The 21,057-nt window shown below is 42.1% G+C and overlaps 1 protein-coding gene and 1 long non-coding RNA gene across 6 annotated transcripts in view; one reads left to right on the forward strand and one right to left on the reverse strand.

Moving 5' to 3' along the window:
* LOC139998149 (uncharacterized) overlaps positions 1-10,773 on the reverse strand; it is a 105,936-nt gene extending 95,163 nt beyond the window's left edge. Inside the window, exon 1 of the long non-coding RNA XR_011803189.1 lies at positions 8,322-10,773. This is a non-coding gene — a long non-coding RNA (uncharacterized lncRNA). The remainder of the gene's footprint in view (positions 1-8,321) is intronic.
* Best2 (bestrophin family protein) overlaps positions 1-21,057 on the forward strand; it is a 41,342-nt gene that overhangs the window by 14,402 nt on the left and 5,883 nt on the right. For 2 of the 5 annotated variants that reach the window (XM_072022474.1, XM_072022476.1), the window contains exons 2-5: positions 1,232-1,342; positions 3,444-3,615; positions 7,095-7,224; positions 17,712-17,950. In XM_072022474.1, the coding sequence (XP_071878575.1) occupies positions 1,232-1,342; positions 3,444-3,615; positions 7,095-7,224; positions 17,712-17,950 (652 nt within the window). Of the gene's footprint in view, positions 1-1,138; positions 1,171-1,231; positions 1,343-3,443; positions 3,616-4,678; positions 5,521-7,094; positions 7,225-16,861; positions 17,242-17,711; positions 17,951-21,057 lie in introns of those variants that run through there. The other 3 variants (XM_072022475.1, XM_072022477.1, XM_072022479.1) reach the window with 3 other exon arrangements.

The raw sequence follows: 21,057 nt of genomic DNA on the forward strand, positions 1-21,057 counted from the left end.
CACGATCGAACGCTACCGCTTGTTACGGTCTTGTGAATACACTAGGATAAAGTACTTTCAATGCACCGGATATCCGAGATGGTTTTACATAGCTTTCTTTCTCCATAGCCATTTCAATGCCAATAAACTGTGTTCCCCTTTGTGAATTGTATTTATGCATAAATACAATTCTTTTTCATATTAGAATTTCCTACCACAATTTTATGATACAACAGGTTTTTGACGATCGATAAATAAACGTGGTCAACGTGTTTACTTACAGCCAACAGCCAAACAATGTATTATAGATACAACAACAGAAACGGCCGTCGATAATCCACAGCTTTTCACTTTGGCCTCGTTTGCACTACGTTTCATCGTGCTATCTACAGTTGCGGGATTTGAATTTAAAGTCATTGTCGCTTCGCGATTGGTATTGACGAAACCTTCGATATAACCGTCCTTCGATGATTTCAACGTGCCTGCCGCAATTATATCTCTCAACGACGTTCCCAACCAATAATGACGCCATAAAATACACGAATAACAATGAATCCAGAAGCGTGCACTTGCAATGTAAAGCATTGGGACCACATGCGTGAAGTGTTTCGACACGAAAATATTGCGAATTCAATGTACTCTCGAAGCTCGTAAAATCGGTCTAACCCTGACACACATTTCACTGGGATTTAACAGTTTCCGAATGGCGTGTGTCCAACGTCGATCGACCCCTATCGTTATCGTCGAAACGATCGCGCCACAACATTCCACTCTTTACAATCTAATTTCTAAACGAGCAAAATGGCAGCTATCGAAAGCGCCGTTCGCCTCATACCTATTTCATCATAATCGTTGAACATCGAAAAGGAGACTCATTTCGTTTAGTTTTTGTGCGCTACTGCTGCATTTCTATCAAAACCAGTCACATTCTACACGAGCTTCTTTTCTAAAGTGCTGCATCATCGAGATTATTAAACGAGATACGACCTATCGACAGAAATCTTTGAACTTTGGGCACGAGCCAAGCAGCGTTAGTTTTTGTATTGCGTTTTGCAAAGCGAAATAAGTAAAGTGAGAATAGTGCTCGTAAAAGAGAAACGTACTTATCTAAATCCATGTGCATAAATTTGTCGAGCGATGAGAATACGACGTCAATACTTAATACGATTATTACATGAAAGTGACGATTATGTAAGTACCTACATAATAAGCTTCGTTTCATCAGAGCTCTTTTTCTTTTTCTTCTTCACAGATGGCGGGGGTCCGTTTACAAGCTAATCTGGCGGGAATTGTTGGCCTACCTGTTCGTCTACTACCTCATCAATTTTACATATCGATATGGGCTGAACGAGCAGCAGCGGGTGTGAGTACATGAATACGTTCATTTGAATATCTTCTCGCGCTGAAGTTTCCTCCACGAGCCGAAGGTTGACGCCTTAACCGGTCGAGAATAGCACCTCGCGATAACGCAGCTTATCTCCTTGAAATTAAGACGCACCGATAAAAACAAAGAAACGAAATCTTTCTCTTTGTTCCTTTCGCAAAACCTTCCAGAAAATTTCACAAATGGTAATGATATGGACCTTTGAATTGAAAAAAAGAAAGGGATATTAATTCGAAGACAAAGACTCGTTTATCGCGGTTCTATTTGGAGAAAAACGGAATGGACAAAACAGAGTGGTGTATCGGCTAACATAACCGCCAAGTTTACGCCGTGAAACCCACGCGACATCGACCTTGGTCGAGCAACAAAGCCTTCCACGCGTCAATCGACATTATATTTCGCCGGTTAACATCGACAGTATCGTTTTATGGATATTAACACTGCTGGCTCCTTTGTTCGGAACGCGGTTAGTTAACCCCTCTCATCTTTCGTTTTCTTTTTATCGTCGCGTTTCGCATTCGCCGGTTCTCTCTTGCAGGACACTTTACGATGACCACGATAAACGCGTGAAAATCGTTGGTAAAAAGAAACGGCCGTCAGTCGTCGGAATGAAAGCTAATATTTCAATTAATTTAAATAGAGATGATGTTTCTCCAGAGTCACCATCGTATAGAAATCACGATTCTCGGGAAAATCCACCGACCGTGGGTATAAATGTCATAATGTTACAAAGATCGACGAGATCCGTGTCCATAAGAGAGAACATTTTAACGTTTCTGTTCCAGACATACATATATCGCGTGTAGTTAAATTGCATGTATCGTAAATAAAATTGTTCCTCCCTTACGAGGCGCGCGTTTTGTATAATACGCCATGGAATGTGTCGACTCGTCCGGGCTCCGTATTAAAAAACGCATAAAAACGTAACCTGTTATTTACGTCGGGATAAAAAAAGAAGCGAAGAAGCACGATGCACGAGGCTGGCGGATGTTAAAAAGGACCCTTCTTTGAGCCGCTTCGATTCGCATGGTCTAAATTTAGAACTGTAGGGCCGGTTCGTGGATGGCTTAGGGTCCAGCAGACCCAACGATCATAGGAAGGATCCGCCAAATCGAAATAAAGACTTGCCTCATCGTATATATCAAGGATCTTCAGCGATAAATTATAGCTTTTTAGTGGAATTTTTAGTATTACTACTGAAATATAAAACTCTTTTCTCTTAACCGCGCGTTTTCGGCAGTTTTTAATCTATTCGAGACTAAAATTTATAAAAAATCGTTGAAATCCTTTTATATATCGTTTACTAATATTTCATACGCGCTTGTGCAATTTTTACGGACTTTTTACAAAAAAATTGATAATTTCTTTAAGGATTTTTCTGACCTTCTTAATGGAATTATTAGATCCTTCTAAATTGCCTGATAATTCGTTTAGAATTTATTGAATTTCTTCGCTTATCTATTTATCGGCGAGTAAATAGAATTTGGAATTAAGTGATAACCAAAGCAATGAATGAAATCTAGAAGTGCATTAACCTTACAATGCTCTAATTGCAAGCTAAACTCTTTGACTTTCGTATATATAACTCTTGTGCAAAAGCAAAACATGATAAACTCGCAAACGTAAAATGTACATATGTAGCATCGAACGTTAAAAAGTTCCAATGAACATCGAATCTCATCATCGGTTACGTCGAATGCTTAAAATAGATAGGACTAGCCGTTAACAGATTTTCGCGAGCAGTTGTGAAATCTCGATGGAAATTCCCATTTAACAGGAATTACCTGTACATAAGACCGGTAGTGGTATCTCGTTCGATGACGGTATCACCTCAACCTTGCTCCACTTGTAAGCGAGGCGATATAAGAATTCCACCACGCGTATTACTAAACAAATATTTAACTGTACACACACATAATTTGTGAATATTCGATTCGTCTCGCGAAACATGTTTCGTTAATTGCTCGAATAGGTAGTACAGTTCTTTCGAAACTATTCGTTCAGGAGAAAAAAACACACGTGGAAGATAACAGGTGATAATTTACATTCAATAAGGATTCGTGACGATTATCTGTTACAGAATCTTCGAAAAGATCAGGTACTACTTTGGAAACTCCAGCGAATCGATACCGATGTCATTCGTACTGGGATTTTACGTGAGTCTGGTCGTGAAGCGATGGTGGGAGCAATATAAACTATTACCCTGGCCGGACAACTTAGCACTCTTTATCAGCGCAGCTATTCCTGGTAACGTAAGTATAAGGATGAAAGAAACATTTCGACGAATTCGTATTCTAGTTGAATCGTGGAACAGCGGGTATACTGGAAGATGAAATTCCCAGTAAACGAAGCGGCTCAAAAGAACGATAAACGCGCAGCCTTGCACGGATAGTAGTTGTCGCTGCGTTTGTCTCATTACGCTAATGAATTGCCGTGACACGTTTCGGTGTCGTTAACCTAAGTAGGTGCCAGCTCTCGGAGTCACGCCACGCCCAGAAGTGAAAAAAATGCGAAGAGCGATCATCCCATAATTGGCAAGCGAGCAAATCTTCTTGTAACTCTTGTACATCCGTTTAACAGATAGCCAGGAACGATGGACGCGGTTCCTCGAGACGCGATTCGCGTGACCCTTGGCATGCGACTCTAACTTCTGGCACACGTGTTCGCGCGCGACACGCTGCACACCTTACAAGAAATTCCCGCTTGTTATCGTTACTTTCTCTGATCGTCTCGCCTAAACCGAAAACGAAAGTTCGTTTCTATGAACGAGAGCGGTTCCTGAGTATCTTCGATCATTCCGAAATGCTTAGTTTCCGAAGTTTAAGTCAACAAGTAAGGCTTCCATGCTTGGTTGTCGCGATTACCGAGAATCTCAAATATTTTTAAACGAACATGGTATCGACCAGTTCGACGAAGTCGAAGACGAGCTTCGTGGATCGAGTTTCGTGGCTCGTACTTCGAATTCGTCGAGGAAGGGTCTTTCAGCTGTGTGGTCAATGACACAGTGTCGAAGTGAAAGTGCAACGTATACATCGTAGCAAGAAAGAAGGACGAACCTACGCGTTGTGCTACCTCGTGCACAAGAGAGTTACTCGAGAGAGTCCGTCCTCGTTGCTCTCTGCTAACTGCACCGCCATCAACGCTCTACAAAGACCGTGCTCGCACTGTGTACCACCCGGTTAGAAACTGGTGAACGCATACCACACTGCGAAACTGGCTATAAGTTTCCGTGGTTAACGATGTCGTATTAATAGAACAGGCCGATCGAGTACCAAAGGGTTTAATCGCTTCCTCGTGCAACGACGTTCTTTTCTCCTATCGTGTCCGTATCGAGGTCCCCACCTCGTACGGTATATACAGTATGTACGATGACGGCGAAACAATTACACGTGCCGATTTGATCGATGTAACGCGTATCGTAGATTCCGATTATCACGTCACACACACGAGAAAGTTACATGCGGAGAGTTCGAGACCGAACAATGGCAGCTGCCTAGAACTGCAGCTGAATTTCTACACGTTGTCAACGGACAAGGTCTCGAGGCGCGGAACAGGACTGTAGTTTTCTACGTATGTAGAAGAGAGCCGCGGTCATGTAGTCACGTAACGCAAAGTATCGGATTTGTGAATGAGCTGCGCCGAGTGGGCAGCACGAGCTTCTGGGCTGTGCCTTTCATTGAAATCTAATTGGAATTCAGGCCCCGAGGCGAGAAGGATGCCTCGACTCCCACCTTCTCCCCCGTAAGGAGGATCCTTTTCAAGCTGCCAAGCCGTGCATTTTTGCACGCGCGACGTTAAGTCGCTGTATTCCGAGGAAGAAGGGACGTCTGTCTTTTGAAAGTACAAAACCGAGGGGGAAAAAAAGGGACACGAGTGTTCGTTACAGAAACACGAACCTCCTCGAAGCACCTCGAAACCCTTGACGAAATCCACAAGCTTCTACATCTTCCAGCGACGCGTCTTTATTCTCCGTTATTCGTGTGGATTTACAAAGAAGATTGAGATTAATTAGCCAAATTAAAAAAAAAGGAGAGCTCGTATAGAGCCCAGCAAGCGAATTAACCTTTGTAGTGAATCGTCGCGCGAGTTTCAAATGCCTAGAGAGACTGATAGCGTAGAATTGCTTCGGGCAAAGAATGCGAAGAACCTGTACGAAGGTGAAACTAATTAATCTATAACCATGACTCGTTGAAAAAAAAAAAAAGAAAAGAAAAAATGGAGTCTCTTTATAGAACGCAGCGAAACCCCATTTTTTCACATTTCTGAATATTCCTCGAGAATAGAAGTCTTTGAAAACGCGGATAATGTAAAAAGTAAATTCTTTAATTACAAGACTCTGTATGCACCTGTATACACTTACTTGTAATCGGCATACCTCTAACTAACGTGCCAGTCATTCATATTTCGTAATTAACGTAAAGCCCAAGAAAGCGTAATTCGATCGTCGAGGAGTGCAAATGAACGGACGATGTTGAAACATTTGCGGAACACGCCACGTACGAGTTTAATTAATCAGGAATAAATTGCGTTTCCTCGGACTTTCAGTGGATCGCACGGCTCAGTTCGCAGCGAGCAACTTTCTTCGTTCAGATCGCGATACGCGATCGTTCTAAATCAGCACGTGGCCTCCGCCGTCGCGTTCACCGTCCACGTGTTATTAGCTAAACGAAAATTTTAGTTTCGACAAACTTTCTTCAGTCGTTGCATGCATTATATCGAACGAACGAGACGTGCCTCGATCCACAAAATGCTTCATCTGAATCTCGTCGTGTTCTACATACGTAACGATTCGACCGATCGACCAGTTGTCCAATTAACGATTACCAACACGATTACCTGCTACACGATTGCCAATGGTGATTGCGGTTAGCGGCGGATACGACAATCGTTTCACAGAGGCGTTCCATTTCATGTAAACGCATTTACAAAGAGACAGTTTTTATCGCGCGTGGAAAATTTCGATCCAGGAACCGTTGGCTGCGATTTCCGACTAAATTGACATTCCAGCAAGCGTGCGCGATCGTTTACCGCGATGGTCGTTGATTACAAAACGCGCGGCCGATTACAAAATGCACACGCGTCGTTGGCCAGAAACGAAAGGAAAAATACGCGGTAGGCGCCACCGTGGATTTTTCTCCGATTATTATTGGAATCGGCTCGAAACCGGTGACGATTCGCGATCACGGGCCAAAAGAACAAGGGGAAAGTGTGTACAAGACATGGGAAACGTGTCCGGCATTCATGCAGCCTCGGAAACGAATTTTGAAGCAGACACGTCTCGATGATACCGATTTCCTTCGATTCTCCTCTGCTCATTTGTTTAATCTGTACTTATAAATATCCCATTGTAATAGACGTGTGATAGAATACCGTTCGATGGCCTTGAGAGACATAGTCAGACAAGAAACGAAAGAAATGTTTGCTCTGTTACTTAGTCAAAGCTGTGGGGAAGTCGTACTTAATAGAAACGGTATCTCGCGTTTTTAAGTTCTTTTTCTACAGAAAATACTTTGCTTGGTTCGTGAAATCATTTTAACTTCGAGTAATTAAAGGCATTGAAGTTATTTGTGAGAATCACGTGTTACGTTATTTCTCTGTGACCATTAACAAAGAAATTATTGTTGACGCATGGTCACGAATAGACACAGTTTTATGTATACTACGCGTTGTAAAAGTAGACATCTAAAGAGAGTGCCCGAGGTAATAATTTTGAAACATTTTCACATTACAGGACGAGAGAGGCAGACTGATGAGGAGAAACATCGTAAGATACGCGGTGCTCGCGTACGTCATTACGCTTCAGAGGATTTCCTTGCGCGTGAAGAGACGGTTCCCGACGCTTCAGCACATCGTAGACGTTGGTCAGTGAGTTACTCGTTCATATATATTATCTAAATCGTTTTACTTTCTTTTATTCGACTAGAGCAAGGAACGTGTGTCGCTTTTAGAGACTCTCATTTTGAATACAAACTATTTACGGAGTTAAACGTAAAATGCGAATGTATGTATTAAAACGCAGCGAGGGAGAATAAATATTTTTGTTGTAACGCGGTGAAAAAAAAAAAAAGAAAAGTAATAACTTAATGGAACAACCGATAATATTATAAACTTCTATCCAGGACAGACATTACAAAATATTTATTCCACTGTTATCTACATTCATAGACTGATATGTTACGTAAGAATCGTTTCTGACGAGGAGTATTAAATCGTTACTTCACTTTCTATGCGAATGATCTTATCTGTTATTCACCGCTAAGCGTTTTGTCTACATTTGCATCTATACGTTGACTAGCAAACAGATTCGAGCACGAAATCTTAACAAAGACTGAAGAATTGTAATTTTTATTACCAAATGGATTAACTAATAATACCGTTAAAGGTCTAAGAGTTCAATGCAAAATATAATTTGGGAGCGGATTCGGTTGCTACTTCAAGGATGCGTAGTCAATTAACACACATGTCAATTCCTATACAATTAAGCGACTCTTATGGTAACAAGGACAGTTCAACGACAAATGTACGCGAATTCCTTCCAAAATGAAAGAGCCGTCAAGATTTTTGGCATTCCCAGAAGAATTACAATCAGTCCTTAATAAGTAATTCGTATGGATCAATTGTATGATAAGCGACGTTGTATTTGCGTGATGGAACCGTTATTTAATCGAAATTGATCCATGTGTCATGCATAACCTTCAAACGATTGCCCAGCGATCTGTAACTGTATGTCTCTGATGGAAACGTTATTTATACACATGTTTCAAATCATTAACGCTTTTGTTACTTCGTATTTCGACACTTTCTTTTTATATTTGAAAACCTTGGAAGCAACTTACGAGTTTACGATCTGTCCTTATTACCGATAAAGAGAGAGGAAGATACGCCAGCTTCGCACACTGGTAAATAGTCTTCAAAATTCCGATAATCATGCAATCTATTCACAAATTACACGACTCACCAGTATCGTTGCTTGTGGTCGCCATTTTCTTCAAAATTTCCTTTCTTCTACATTAGGATTAGAATTGTCAATCACTTCTGTTGACACGTAGTTATGTTGAGCCGATTTTTTCTGTATTATACGTATTTGTTTGTTTTATTGTGAACAAGCAGACATTCGTGATTTAAAATACGGTATATGTCAAACTCACTAAAACACAACTCCCGCCCATCAAAGAATCCTTTAGAATATTTGCTAGAATAATACTTGACACAATTTGCAAATATTATAAATTATCATTAAAGTAACTACTACTCATAATATTATCGTTTTGAGAGAGAACTATGAGTATTATTTTAAGAAAATTTCACAAATATATTAAGAGGCATGTCACGAGTTAGAACGCATCACACTGTCCCTTTACTTGTTCACGTGCATTCTGATTCCAGTTACATAGACTAATAAACCAAGATTTATCACACATTCTTTGAATACGTACGCGGAAAGAACAAGTCAGAGTAGATATGCATTCCTTTCGTTCTATGAACACAAAACAGTCGTGACAAATTTCACATTCAGAACAATTCACACACGACGCTGGTACCACTCAATTCGCCATACTTGTTTAACATCGACAAAGAAGCGCGCGCAGCTAAAACATAAAATACTATGGCGCTATTTTCGAAGTCATACTCCATACTTTCAAACGTGATCTTCATTTAAAATTCGAATACAATGCTTGAAAAGGAGTTTAAAATCTGAATGTAATGTGTAAAACTAGATTATAACATTTCAATTTAAATTTTAACTAAGAAGTGTAAGGTAAGAGATTTGAACTTGCAAATTTAGATTTACGGATTTGGACTTGAAGATTTAAAGTTAAAGATATCGGTCCGCAAATTTAAATTTCTAATTTGAATTTCTAATTAGAGTGTAACTAGATTCTTGTAACTGTTCTTATCTGAAACGTTGGTAGAGGATCTAGCACGATTGACAGAAATTGCGTCTAACGATTTTCACAATTACGCTTACGGTATCTTTAAACAGGGAGAAAGAAGTGATTTCTCGGGATGCAAAAGAACGACTCGAATCGCCGTGGTTTTTGTCAATCGGCGGCGGCGGCAGCGAGGATGTGCATGTCGACTAGAAATAGCACGCATTTTTCAGGCGCCGGTTCCGCGAATCTTCCATGAACATGAGCATGCTCCCCGTGGCCGGAGAAATAAGTGACGAGAGCGATAACAAGAAACGATCCTTCCGTGGAATTATCTCCGCGGACACGTGAACACGTTAGCATCACGCACACTAGTCGCAAAAGAAACGTGCCGTCGGTTCGCCGGTGCCACGGTAAAAGAACTCCGTAAAGACGATCCAAATCCGTTCTGCGGCGACTCTGGAAACGAGCTTGTCTCGCCAACAAAACGTTGCGGATCGTCGCGTGAGATCTCCATCAATAATTCATGCAGCGAGAATGCAACGTATTCCCCAAGCTTCAGGAAAAAAGACGAAACAGTATTTCAAGCGACTGCAAACACTACTCTAAATGCGAGACGTTGAACGCCGACCAGTAACATCCAGACGTAATTGTGATTTTGCGGTGTTACGTCCTTCCGAAGGATTATTCCGATATTTATGGTCGCGTAAATAAAACATAGTACATACCTAGCCATGATCTTGAGACAAGAGGAAGTTAGAGGACAAACGAGACATTCGATCGTTCACTAGCTACGTCTCAGACTACACTGGTCCTGGTTTCTAGTTTGTTTTTCCTGAGATATGTCAATGCCAATGCTGTTGTGACATCGACGAACGTATTTCGTGCTGTTTTTAAATCTGCCAAGTAAATAGCACGTTTTGAAACAATTTCTGTTCGTGGATAAATGCAACGTTGTTTGAAAGCAAATGACGTTTAACAGGGACACGGAATACTAAGAAGGTCACTGGTAATTTTAGAACAGCAACCTATGCATAAAATAGTAAACATTGCGTTCTATTTATAACGTACGATCGTTTTCTTTGCCGAAATAAATCGAAAAAATGTCAACTATGTCCGATTGCGATTCTCCACAATTGCAATGAGTATTCCGGGCGTAACAATACGAAAACATGCGCACAGCAGATTTTAGAGCGCTTAAATTGCAAACGATTCTATTTACTAGTCGCATCGCAACGCAACCGTTATGGTCGTTGACTTTTACTGTAGTTTGCGAAAGACGCAGATGCAAATCACTACTGACACGGAATAGGTACTGGTATCAACAAGTGAAAAAGAATTACTGAGCCTTATTACAGCCTCTTGTGTTCTGACGATTCAATAAAACGTAGTGCAATCGTTCCCCACGAATATGAAACATCTGTTTACAGGTTTATGTTAAGAATATTACGCTGCTAACGATCGTCGATAAACGAAAGCGTCAAAGTAGGCGTAAGTGACTATTAAAACAACAAGAACGAATTCCATGAATATCGTTGTCGATCGGTTAGCATCGAGAGATCCGCGATATTATTATCAGGGCGTACCAATTTCGCGAGGATCGCGGTCTGGAAATTCTCATCGGTTCGAAAGAATCTCGAGAGCTGGGTCGCCGGTGTAAATCGAACGGCACGACTCACGCCGCCAGGCAATTTTCACGTGCGTCCGGGTAATTTTCAAGAAGCGAGCCGAGGCCTTAGAAACGCGGAGCGCCGGCGCCAGTTCCTCATCCTTTTCCTTTTCCTTCTTGGCGAGATATTCGTTTTGCTCGCGGTACGCGCCGACCGGACCAGCGCCATGTAGTTTACAGTCTATTCCCGGAGCCCAACCGAGTCGACGTTACAACAGGCTCCTTTTTATTACCTGCTATGTCGTCGTCTTTTTTTCTTTTCTCCACGCGATCTCTCTCTCCTTCCTCTTCGGGTATGCATAAAAATAACCATCTGGTAATTATAGTCCATCTCGAATACCGATACTATGTCATTTGATAAGATAATCACCATCACCGACTGTCTTTGGTTTCCTCGAAGGGTCTATCGACCGCGTGTCTCACGATTCTCGGTCGTTTTCTTGCCGATTTCTTGATCGGACGCCGCGACCTCCCATCGCTGCCATTGATTTTCACCGTTACCATGGCGCCTTTCGAGTTCTCCAACGCGTTCCCCGACGCGTTCTCGAACCTTCTCCGATTTATCGCACGTCATTAGCCGTATACACTAGTTCCATAGATATACCGTATATACCCCATTAATTTCATCTCTTAACGACCTTGCTTTTCCTACGACTATCGTGCTAGTTCTGATTGCCGTTTTATCGAAATCGGCCAGTTTATGTCCTCCTAGCACGCTATCAACGGAAAATTGTACGTCCATAATGCATCGGCCAGTTATATATGTATATATCGAAAGTCTTACAATTCCACGTACCGCCCCGAGATCTACATACGCTCATACGCGACTACTGGTTCCAACCAGGCGATAGGATATATATGCAGACGACGTTAAATATAGCCAGACATAATGAGAGCCTTAATCTATCTTCGGCTACAGGTGGTAATTGGCTAGACTAGTATATCGAGCTCGCGATAGATGTGGCTTCGGCTCGCGAGAGTTGCGGTGGTGGCGCGTGAGCGAACCATCATCATCATTATCTTGAAGATCGACGTCGTCATCATCGTGGCCATCCACATCGGCCTGGGCAAGAAACTCGAAAACCCGTTTCCTCTTCTTCTTGACCGCTTCTTCGTCGCTCCACTGTCTCCATACCCATCTTGGTCCCGGTCGCATGCATCGTCTTCTCGGTCGACCGTAATACGCCGCACGCGCTACCTATATTTAGCACAAATTATTGTTCCGACGAGAGTTTCTCTCCGCTATTATGTCGACCGATCGGCGCCTGTTCGATACGCAAGAAAATAATTACTCGCCTGGAGAGCGTGCGTGCGATGAATCTGCGAGCTAGATTACGATCGCGGGATTTTAAGAGGTGTCGACGGGCGTGGAAAATCAAAGAGCACAATGCTGCGAATCCTTTCAATGGGAACGGAAGATCGCGAAATTGCGAGGCGGTAACGCGCAAATTCAACGTTCTCACTGATTTAGCACGTATTTAGCACTTGATTAAAAGTCGCTGCTTGCCTTTTAAATGGTGGATCGAGAGAAGAAGTGTCGACCATGGAAACGATAAAGGCGCTGTTCTAAAATTAACGGAACACTCTAGCTTCTGCCTCTGTTTCCTTGACCTTTCCGCGAACAGTTAGAATGTACATGTTCTTAAGCGTAAGATGGCCTGATTTCCACTTCTGGTGTTTCTGAAATGCCGGAAAATGCAGCGACTGTGAGGCGTCCTTGTAGAGGGTCAGTCTTGTGAAAGGTCGCATCTTTCGATCTGATTCGGATCCGCACGAACACAGAAAACGGAGCAATAAAAAACAACTAGCCATTTTTCTGTCTGAATAAACGTTTATTTGTTGTTCGATTCTCGTAGAATTTTGTCCACTTTTTCTATTTCGCCTTCGTATTGACACTTGTGTTAGAACTCTGATTTGAATTCGATCACGTGAACGAAGCGTTATTAACTCGTCGATGACGAACTACTTAAAACACCTCGCATCTGTGTAAATCGATTGGTATTTTCATACTCGTTTATTATTCATCGTTTTATCACTCTTCTGCCGCGAGCGTCAGAAGAAAACAAAGTGGCGGGTTTGTAGAACATTTCTCATGTTCGTATATTCGGAAACAATATATCTGAAGTGTCAACGCGCTTCTTGCAGTTCTAAATATAACGATAAAATTGTAAGCTATATACAAACGTTAATTTCAAATCATTAAGACCAACATGCTCAAGATATACACGGGTAGAGAAAGTAGACTAAGGTGTATAAATATCAAATGCCTCTCTCAGATCTACCAGTAATCTAAAAATCAATCTTCATAGGACACGTGGCTCTGAGTACAGTTCAGAATTTTTTAGATGCCATGTAACTGTGAAAGGTTCTAACAAATTTCACCAGTCAGACTTTGGTCATTCGTTGATAGTGAAATCGTTAATGACGCGCGGTATCGTGACGGTATCGTATAGTTCCACGTGTCTGCGAATAGTCGCCCGTACACGCCTTCACGGGCGTGGACTAGTCGATTTTCTCTTTGGCAGCCAGCTTTATTGACACCCAGGGCGCATCCATGATCGCGTGTGCGCGCAATGATTTAAACTTGCCCGCTTCTAATTACGCGGTGATATTTCCTAATCAGTCCAGTTTCACCGGCGCCAAGCGTCGATACCCTGCTTGGCTGAGTGTCCGGTCGTGCGCGCCAAAAACGCGCGTATCGCGATGTCGCGCGTCCAGAAAGCTTATGAAGTTCAATGTCGATGGGTGACTCTGCGTTTTCGTTGTTCCGCTGCGGATCGAAACGCAGTTTCACCCTTGAAATTACGACCGCGATGACGAAACCATTGCTGGAATACACGTTGTGGATCGGACTTAAAGAAGTACGAACTGGACTGGGGGGACTGGTTTTCTTCGAAGGATGCTTTTCAGCGTCGGTTCGGCGCGGTGGAGCGGGCAGGCACGGATGAGAAAGAGGAGAGACGAGGAGCATGGTGATTTTTTACCTTCGTGGCGACCTTGCCAGCCGAGCAAGGATCCCCGCGTTTATTGACCTCTATAACCATTCTCCTCTTTAAGCCCGAGTTGTGCATCCGAGTTGTGCTCGGACCGCTCCCTCTCTTGCTTATCTCCGTCTTCAGCTGATGCTTTCGAGAGGTAAACATCCTTCAGAAACGAGTATGACTTCTTCTTATTCGTCGAAGCGGTTTCAATCGGTGAACTTGCTCGTTGCGCGACCACGTAATTTTCTTAGATTCCGCCTTGGTCGCCGCGTAATCGTTTCTGAAAATCAAACTGTTTTGCTCTTTGCTCGAGACTACTGTTATCCGTTACGTACAGGCTTGCCTAGCTCGATTAAACTGATAATGGAACGCCGCGTTTGCCGACGTTCAGAAATTTTACCGTCTTTATTGCACGATTAACGTGTCATTAATAATGATCATACACAGTCTGTTGCACCGTTTATATTCGATTCGCGATGACTACACAAGATCCATGTTATTGACTTACATACTCGAGGTGTAAATAACTCGCGCCAAGATCCGATTCGCTTCCACGCGAATGCTTTCGTAATTAACGTCGATTTTGTCTCGTTAGCGGTTATTAACTGCGTGAAATAACTGACAAGATTCTCTTTCGAAATTTGTCGCGTTACAGTGTCGTCGACATTTTCATCGAATCGTGAGGTCATTGTCGTCATTGCCAACGATTCCACTTTGCTTATAAATCGATGCCACGAGCTAAGCATAAAGCCCGTGAAAGCGAGCACAAGTTACTTCCGAACGACGATATTCGCGCGCTTTCGAAAAATTTCGTTTCGAGCGGATGGCGTCGCGTATTTTTCCGCGTGAAAATCGCCAAGTGTAACGTGCGAAAGCGGCTGAGTTTCGTCAAGCCCGAACGATCGTCAAATATTTTTTTTTTAATCAGGGCAAAGCTAATCTCTTTAACGTCAATTTCCAGGAATAAACCGCATAGAATAATAAATAGTTTCTTTTCAGTCAATTTTATCGCTCATTTATTAACATAAATTACAGCTGTATAATCGATTTCCTATCAGCCAATTATTCTTTACGAAAGGAGTGCTATGACATTATTTCTTGCGCTGAAGTTATTCCTGATTACAAAAATCAAGTATCCGCATCATCTAATTGTCAAGCTAATTGACAAAATGTCAGGCATTATGTTAATCGTCTCAGCGTACGTATTTAGGTGCGTTCGCAATGTCGTATTCGTGACTTTTGCGTGACTCATACGATGAGTTATCGCTCACGACTCTCTCAGTTGCAAATTCTCGAACTCATTGTATAGAAGCCATGTGACCATGCGATTGCATCAAGGTCGTACACACCGAATAAAGAACCGATTGCATATCGATTCAGCCGGTAGCGCGGCGTACCGTTTCGATCGTATAGAATGCTCGTGTGACGTCTACAGTCGATTTCGTTCCATCGGCGATCGATAACTCTCGACGCAAAAACGCCATCGATAACTTTCATCTAACAATAAAATATCTGTACAATTTATCCTTGAGATAGATTTTAACCAGCTATAAACGGTTGATATGAATTTCTTGTATGTGAGTCTCATAACGAACGAATAAATAAGAAATTCATTGCCCGAAACAGGGACGAGAAATGGTCCACGCACGTCGAAAAACGGGCACGTACGCGAGTCATATTGGTACCAACGGCATTTTGCGCGTTGGTTTTTCCGATTAAGGTCATTACCTGAACCTGCTCGGTAACATATGTGCCACCATTAATAACTAGACGTCAACACTTGCGTTTCTTTGATCGGGCAGACTGTTTCTTTCGGATGGCTACTTGTCGGGGAACGACGCCACGAGTTATTTCGAACGACGGCGTCGCTTTTTTCGGCCGTTTGCTCCTAGCTTCGTTATAGATACCATCCGTACAGAACGCATCCGTTTCTACTGTAACAATAAAAAGATTCCCCTCGAGAGAAATTATCAGGATCCCGTTAACCGATCGAATACCAATCGAGCGTAGTTACGATGCTCACTGCGGTCGCCCGTGACTTTTAAGATGGTTTTTTCGTCTGAGGACGATCGTTAAAGTGTCCACCAGGACAGAGTCTGGGACGTTTCTGTTGCACTCATAAAACACAAAGCGTCGCGTAATGTCTCCAATTGTTCAACTATCGACGACGATTCGTTCACGTGACTGGTCGCACAAGAACGTCGTCACTTGTTTATACGAGGTGTTTCGATACGATAGGATACAAATTCGAGACGAGAAACACGCTTAATTAGCTGGTAGAACACATACACGGCGGAGGCAACAAAACGATTATAATAAAGATAGACTGAAGATCAAGCATGTAGCTTTAATTTAGCAGACATCTGCGGACGCGTAACGTATTCCTACAAGAAAGCAACAGCTTGTGAAATCGACTCTTATTTATGATAGGTGTTTTCTCACAATGCTTTTTCACTCATTATTTGTTGCGCACCGCTAAGAAGGCATATCGATTTCGAGGTCATTTACTAATTGTCGACATGTTGAACTCTCCAGGCGTTAGGTATTGCATGATACCATATGTTATTCTAACTTTGAGAAACACTGTATCGATTGTAATACTATATGTTTTTTATTTCATAATCTGTGCAATTTCAAAAACGTTTATATATAAATACTTAAATATAGCTTCATGTTTAATAGGATCGTTATATTGTAATACTGTTTGACGAAAAAGATGAGATAGCTATACTACGTGAGAACGAAGTTCATCAGGAAATTTCACTATCTTATCGAGCCACGTTCCTTCTGCAAAAATTGTACAATAATATTTCATCTAAACGTGTAAAAGTTTCTATAACGTTGCTAATTATAATCACAACGCTATTACATTTCAGAGAAATATCGGTTAAAAGTTATGTAATAAATACGTAATGCGAATTGTGGGCGGAAATCAGCAACTTAGCATTCTTCCAGTGAATGTTTAGTTTTCTTTCGGAAATCGAAGGCCTTACATTTAGCGGCGTTATAGCTAACTATTCGACGTGCTCTTCTAAACGGGACGACCATCGCCTGACTAATAGCGTATTCTCGATTGCGCTCTTGGCTACGTGCAATGTGCATCATTCTCCACGTGTTTCATGTTTACGAACCGGTCACGTGAGCAGCCACAAGCCATTACATAATCGTCGTATTGCCTGCTGATAAACAATCGCCCTTTCTTCCTATAACGCTAATGGATATCATTTAACGATCTCTAAGTGTTCGAATTTATCACGCTCGTGGATTGTCATATAATCTTTGTAAAATATGCCGACAGAAGATTTTATGGACAATGTAGAAGGATTGAAACGTTACAAGCATCGAACGGTGTTAATAGTAAAATATCTAGCATGTTCCGAGAAACCATGGATATATAATTAAACAATGATGCGCAAATACACGTGGCAACTACAGGGTCGACGAGTTTAAAAAGTTTCGTATACATTTGCATTCATGTTACGAGTAAAGTAAGTGACTACGTAGCGCTGGATCCACGCGCGAAAGTCGCGTTGTGAGGTATAGATTGCTCGATAACGCGACACATATGCAAATGCGTTCTTCGATTAACGAATCGCGGATGAATTTATTCGATGGAGACAGCTTTGACTTATTGCCACTCGATAACTCTTCCTCTTCACGTTCCAGCCGAGTTATCGGTTTGCCAGCGACAATTCGGTAACCGTCCGTTCGGTGAAAGTTCGCGGGAGATCTCTATGCCACGTTTCTACTTCGATATAGTTTCGTCTTCACGCTCGAAAGTTTTAATAGAGTGAAAATGACCTAGCGATCCCGCTGTTTCTTTCCAGGTCTGATGATGGAGTCGGAGAAGAAAATCTTCGAGATGATGAACAAGAAGGCGGCCATGTCCAAGTACTGGATGCCTCTGGTTTGGGCGACGAACATCATCAACAGGGCCAGGAGGGAAGCCTTAATAACTAGCGACCAAGTAGTACAAACCCTCCTTGTCGAGCTAAGCGACATCCGGAAGAGGCTTGGCGCGCTCATTGGTTACGACACTGTTTGCGTTCCTCTCGTTTACACTCAGGTGAGTATCGAAATATTCTACAAAATCGTGTCACCGTACGAACATGTATCACTGTTAATACACTTTATAATTCTTGTATTATTCTGTTCGATAAATCGTCGAATGTTTGAAAACATGAAGGTGGACTAGTTATGTGAAATTGTTTGGAAGGCAAACAACATTCACCGGAACGAAATTTTCGAATCTGCCGATAGATCCATCCAAGTTTAAAGTTTCTCCTCGTTGACAAGCGTTACAAAAAGCGAAGATTTAATCAAGGAATGGCACAACGTATTATTCTTTTTCCAATCTCATTCAGAAATCGTGGAGAAGCCGGGTAATTGCGATGGCGTTTACCGTCATTGAGAAATGCCAAGTGTTTTAAACGAACGTCTTCATCCCGAGCTGATTCTCATCGTAACCACCTCGTCGCTTTGATACTGTTGACAGTGTGCAGCGCACGCTTGCGTAAGTCTTAATTCCGTTGTTAGCTTCACAATGCAGCGTTTTCTCTCGCCATTTCCTCTAATCAAGTTTTTCCAATAGAATCTCTCTAACATCTTTCTAACGCTTGTAAGCTTGTTTCATGCTCATCTCTTAGCGAGAGTTTCAACAAACGCGAGTCGACACGTCCGGCGTTAAGGGAACGGCCGTTCCTTCGAACGGTGCATTTCAATTTGCCCGGCCGAGTGTAGTTTCCATAGCAAGAAGTTAACGAGCTTCGAGGCAGTAGCGATCATTAGAAAGTACGTCACCTCGTTGCAACACGATATCATCGATAAAAGACTCGATGCGTAATTGCGGAGGCCGCCGACGCTCGAAGATCATTCATTTAATATACAGCAGACATTAAAAAGTTACCAACTACCCAAGATCGATGTTAACAATGTGCTCGTGGCTCTCTTTATCCAGTTCGAAGGACTCGATTTGTTGCGGCGCAGTAACAAAACGGATCCATTCTTGGAAAGATGTTTCGTATTCGCAATTAGCAGGCACGTATTCATTGTGCAACGTTAATTGCTCATCAGCTAACGTCCCTAATTGTCGGCTACGAACGCCATTATTTTCGCGGTATTAAAGAGTTGTACGCGTCATGATCTTGTATATACGTGGCCAATGCCTGGGAGACGATGCCTTCGTCCAGGCTTGATAAATTCAACTTTAAAGGCATTCTCTAAAAGTGGTTAATAAGCACAGATCTGAAAAGCGTGATGAGCAACTGAATCAATCACAGTCGACATTACATGAACGATGAGAAAATTGTTCATTCATTGTGCAAAATTGCGTCATCGACTGCCAAGGATAATAATAAATGCGAAATTGAAACACATCGAACGAGGAAAAGTATGATTAAAAAAACCGATCGCCTTTTTCCTCCGGGCATACATTGATACGTTAATCGTCGGGGATTTCAATACCGATTACATTTGGTTCGATCACAGACGATGGGGTAAGCCACTCGGTTAGTCAGCGGCATAGAACAGAGCTCATTTTTATTCCCGTAACTCGTACTCCTCACATAAATTATACCGGTAATGGAACTGATCGATGATTCGCGTTCCGCATTAGTTTATCAGTTGGTGGGAGAATGCTTGGGATTCTTGGTTGGAAAATAGAGCATGCTCACGCGAGGAAAACGTGCTATTAATCCGTACCACGAGAGTCAAGATGATAATTCACAAACCAGAGACGTTTCATTACGAAGATTTCGAGAGATAAACGCACGGTCGGATTGCTTTGAATTAGCGAAAATAACGAGAAGTGTACGCGGAGAATGTTCAGGAAGAGCAACTCAGCTGTAATTATTTTCCTTGTCGTGTTTTCGTGTCGAAACAGAACCGTGACGTGCGTTCGTCTTTCACCAATCGCACTTTGTCTCCGTGGTAAAAGCAGGATAAAATCGCATGGTTAGGCGTAAACCAGTACGGTTCTGCGCGCTGTGTAATAATACGTTTACCGAATACTGTTCGACCTGCGTGGTTTACTCGTATCCATCGGTTAGCATGCACGTTTGTATAGCATGTATCCGCTTACAGAAGTTTTATAAATTTCCAAAGGAAGAGCGAGATAGAGACAGAAGGACAGAACAATTTACCTGGGATGCGACAATGCGCTTTAATTACCAGCGAATACATTGCGCTGGTTATCCTTTGTCTTCCAACACACTTTTCTCTCAAATGACGTTATTATTAAAATGGAGTATCTTGCGTCATAAGTTGAAATTCAAATGATTTATGCGTCTTTCTGTATCTTTTCCAGACGATGTTTTTGCTCGGAAATAAGTACATTGTCGATATCGTATGAGCTAAGAAGACAGTACGCATGGTCAAGGATGACAAATGAGTCGAGCGGCAATCTCGTCGCGGTCCGTCGATACGGCGGAAATAAATTTCACAGTCAGTTCAACGTGCGATCGATCCTCTTCGTGTGCGCGATGATCAAAGTCTAAAGATAATCTATCGATCGTACTTTTTCTTTTATTCACAACGAGTCTTTGCATAAACCATCGTTTCCTGGTGGCCTTCGATGAGAAAGGTAGTACTCTTGATGACCTTGATATGATTTCATTCAAACCTGTTCGTCCACGCGTATACAACGCAAAAAAAGGACGAAACCGATAGGAACGTAATTCTTTGCCAAGCTTTTGACATTACTTGCCCTTTGACAAAGAAACCTTTCACCTTAGAAATGGCCAACGTCTATCGTTTCATCACGATTTTAACTTTTCTACGAACTTCAGGATATCCAATATTACTTTCTCCGAGCCCATCATTAACTACAGCGTAGTTTGTCCATGAACAACGTACGTGTTCATCGAGGCACTGGCGTTCCTGTATTAAGTTTCATAAAGGTATTCTTGAAAACGAACGAAGAAAGTAATTCTGAGAGAAGCGGTATTTATAGCGATGCAGGCGACGTGGACCAACGATGGATACTTGTTTCTTACCTTCGACCGCGTTTATTCGTTCTTCCTCGATACGCAGAAAGTATACGACACTCGTTCTAGGAATCAAACAGTATGATGTAACACAGCAATATCTATCTATAAATTTCTGTCGTTTAATTTACCCATTTGTCCTCTCGGTAATCTCGCGCTGGAGACATTTGATTAGCAAATTATAATAAAG

This window comes from Bombus fervidus, chromosome 2, assembly GCF_041682495.2.
Source record: "Bombus fervidus isolate BK054 chromosome 2, iyBomFerv1, whole genome shotgun sequence".
NCBI lineage: Eukaryota > Metazoa > Arthropoda > Insecta > Hymenoptera > Apidae > Bombus > Bombus fervidus.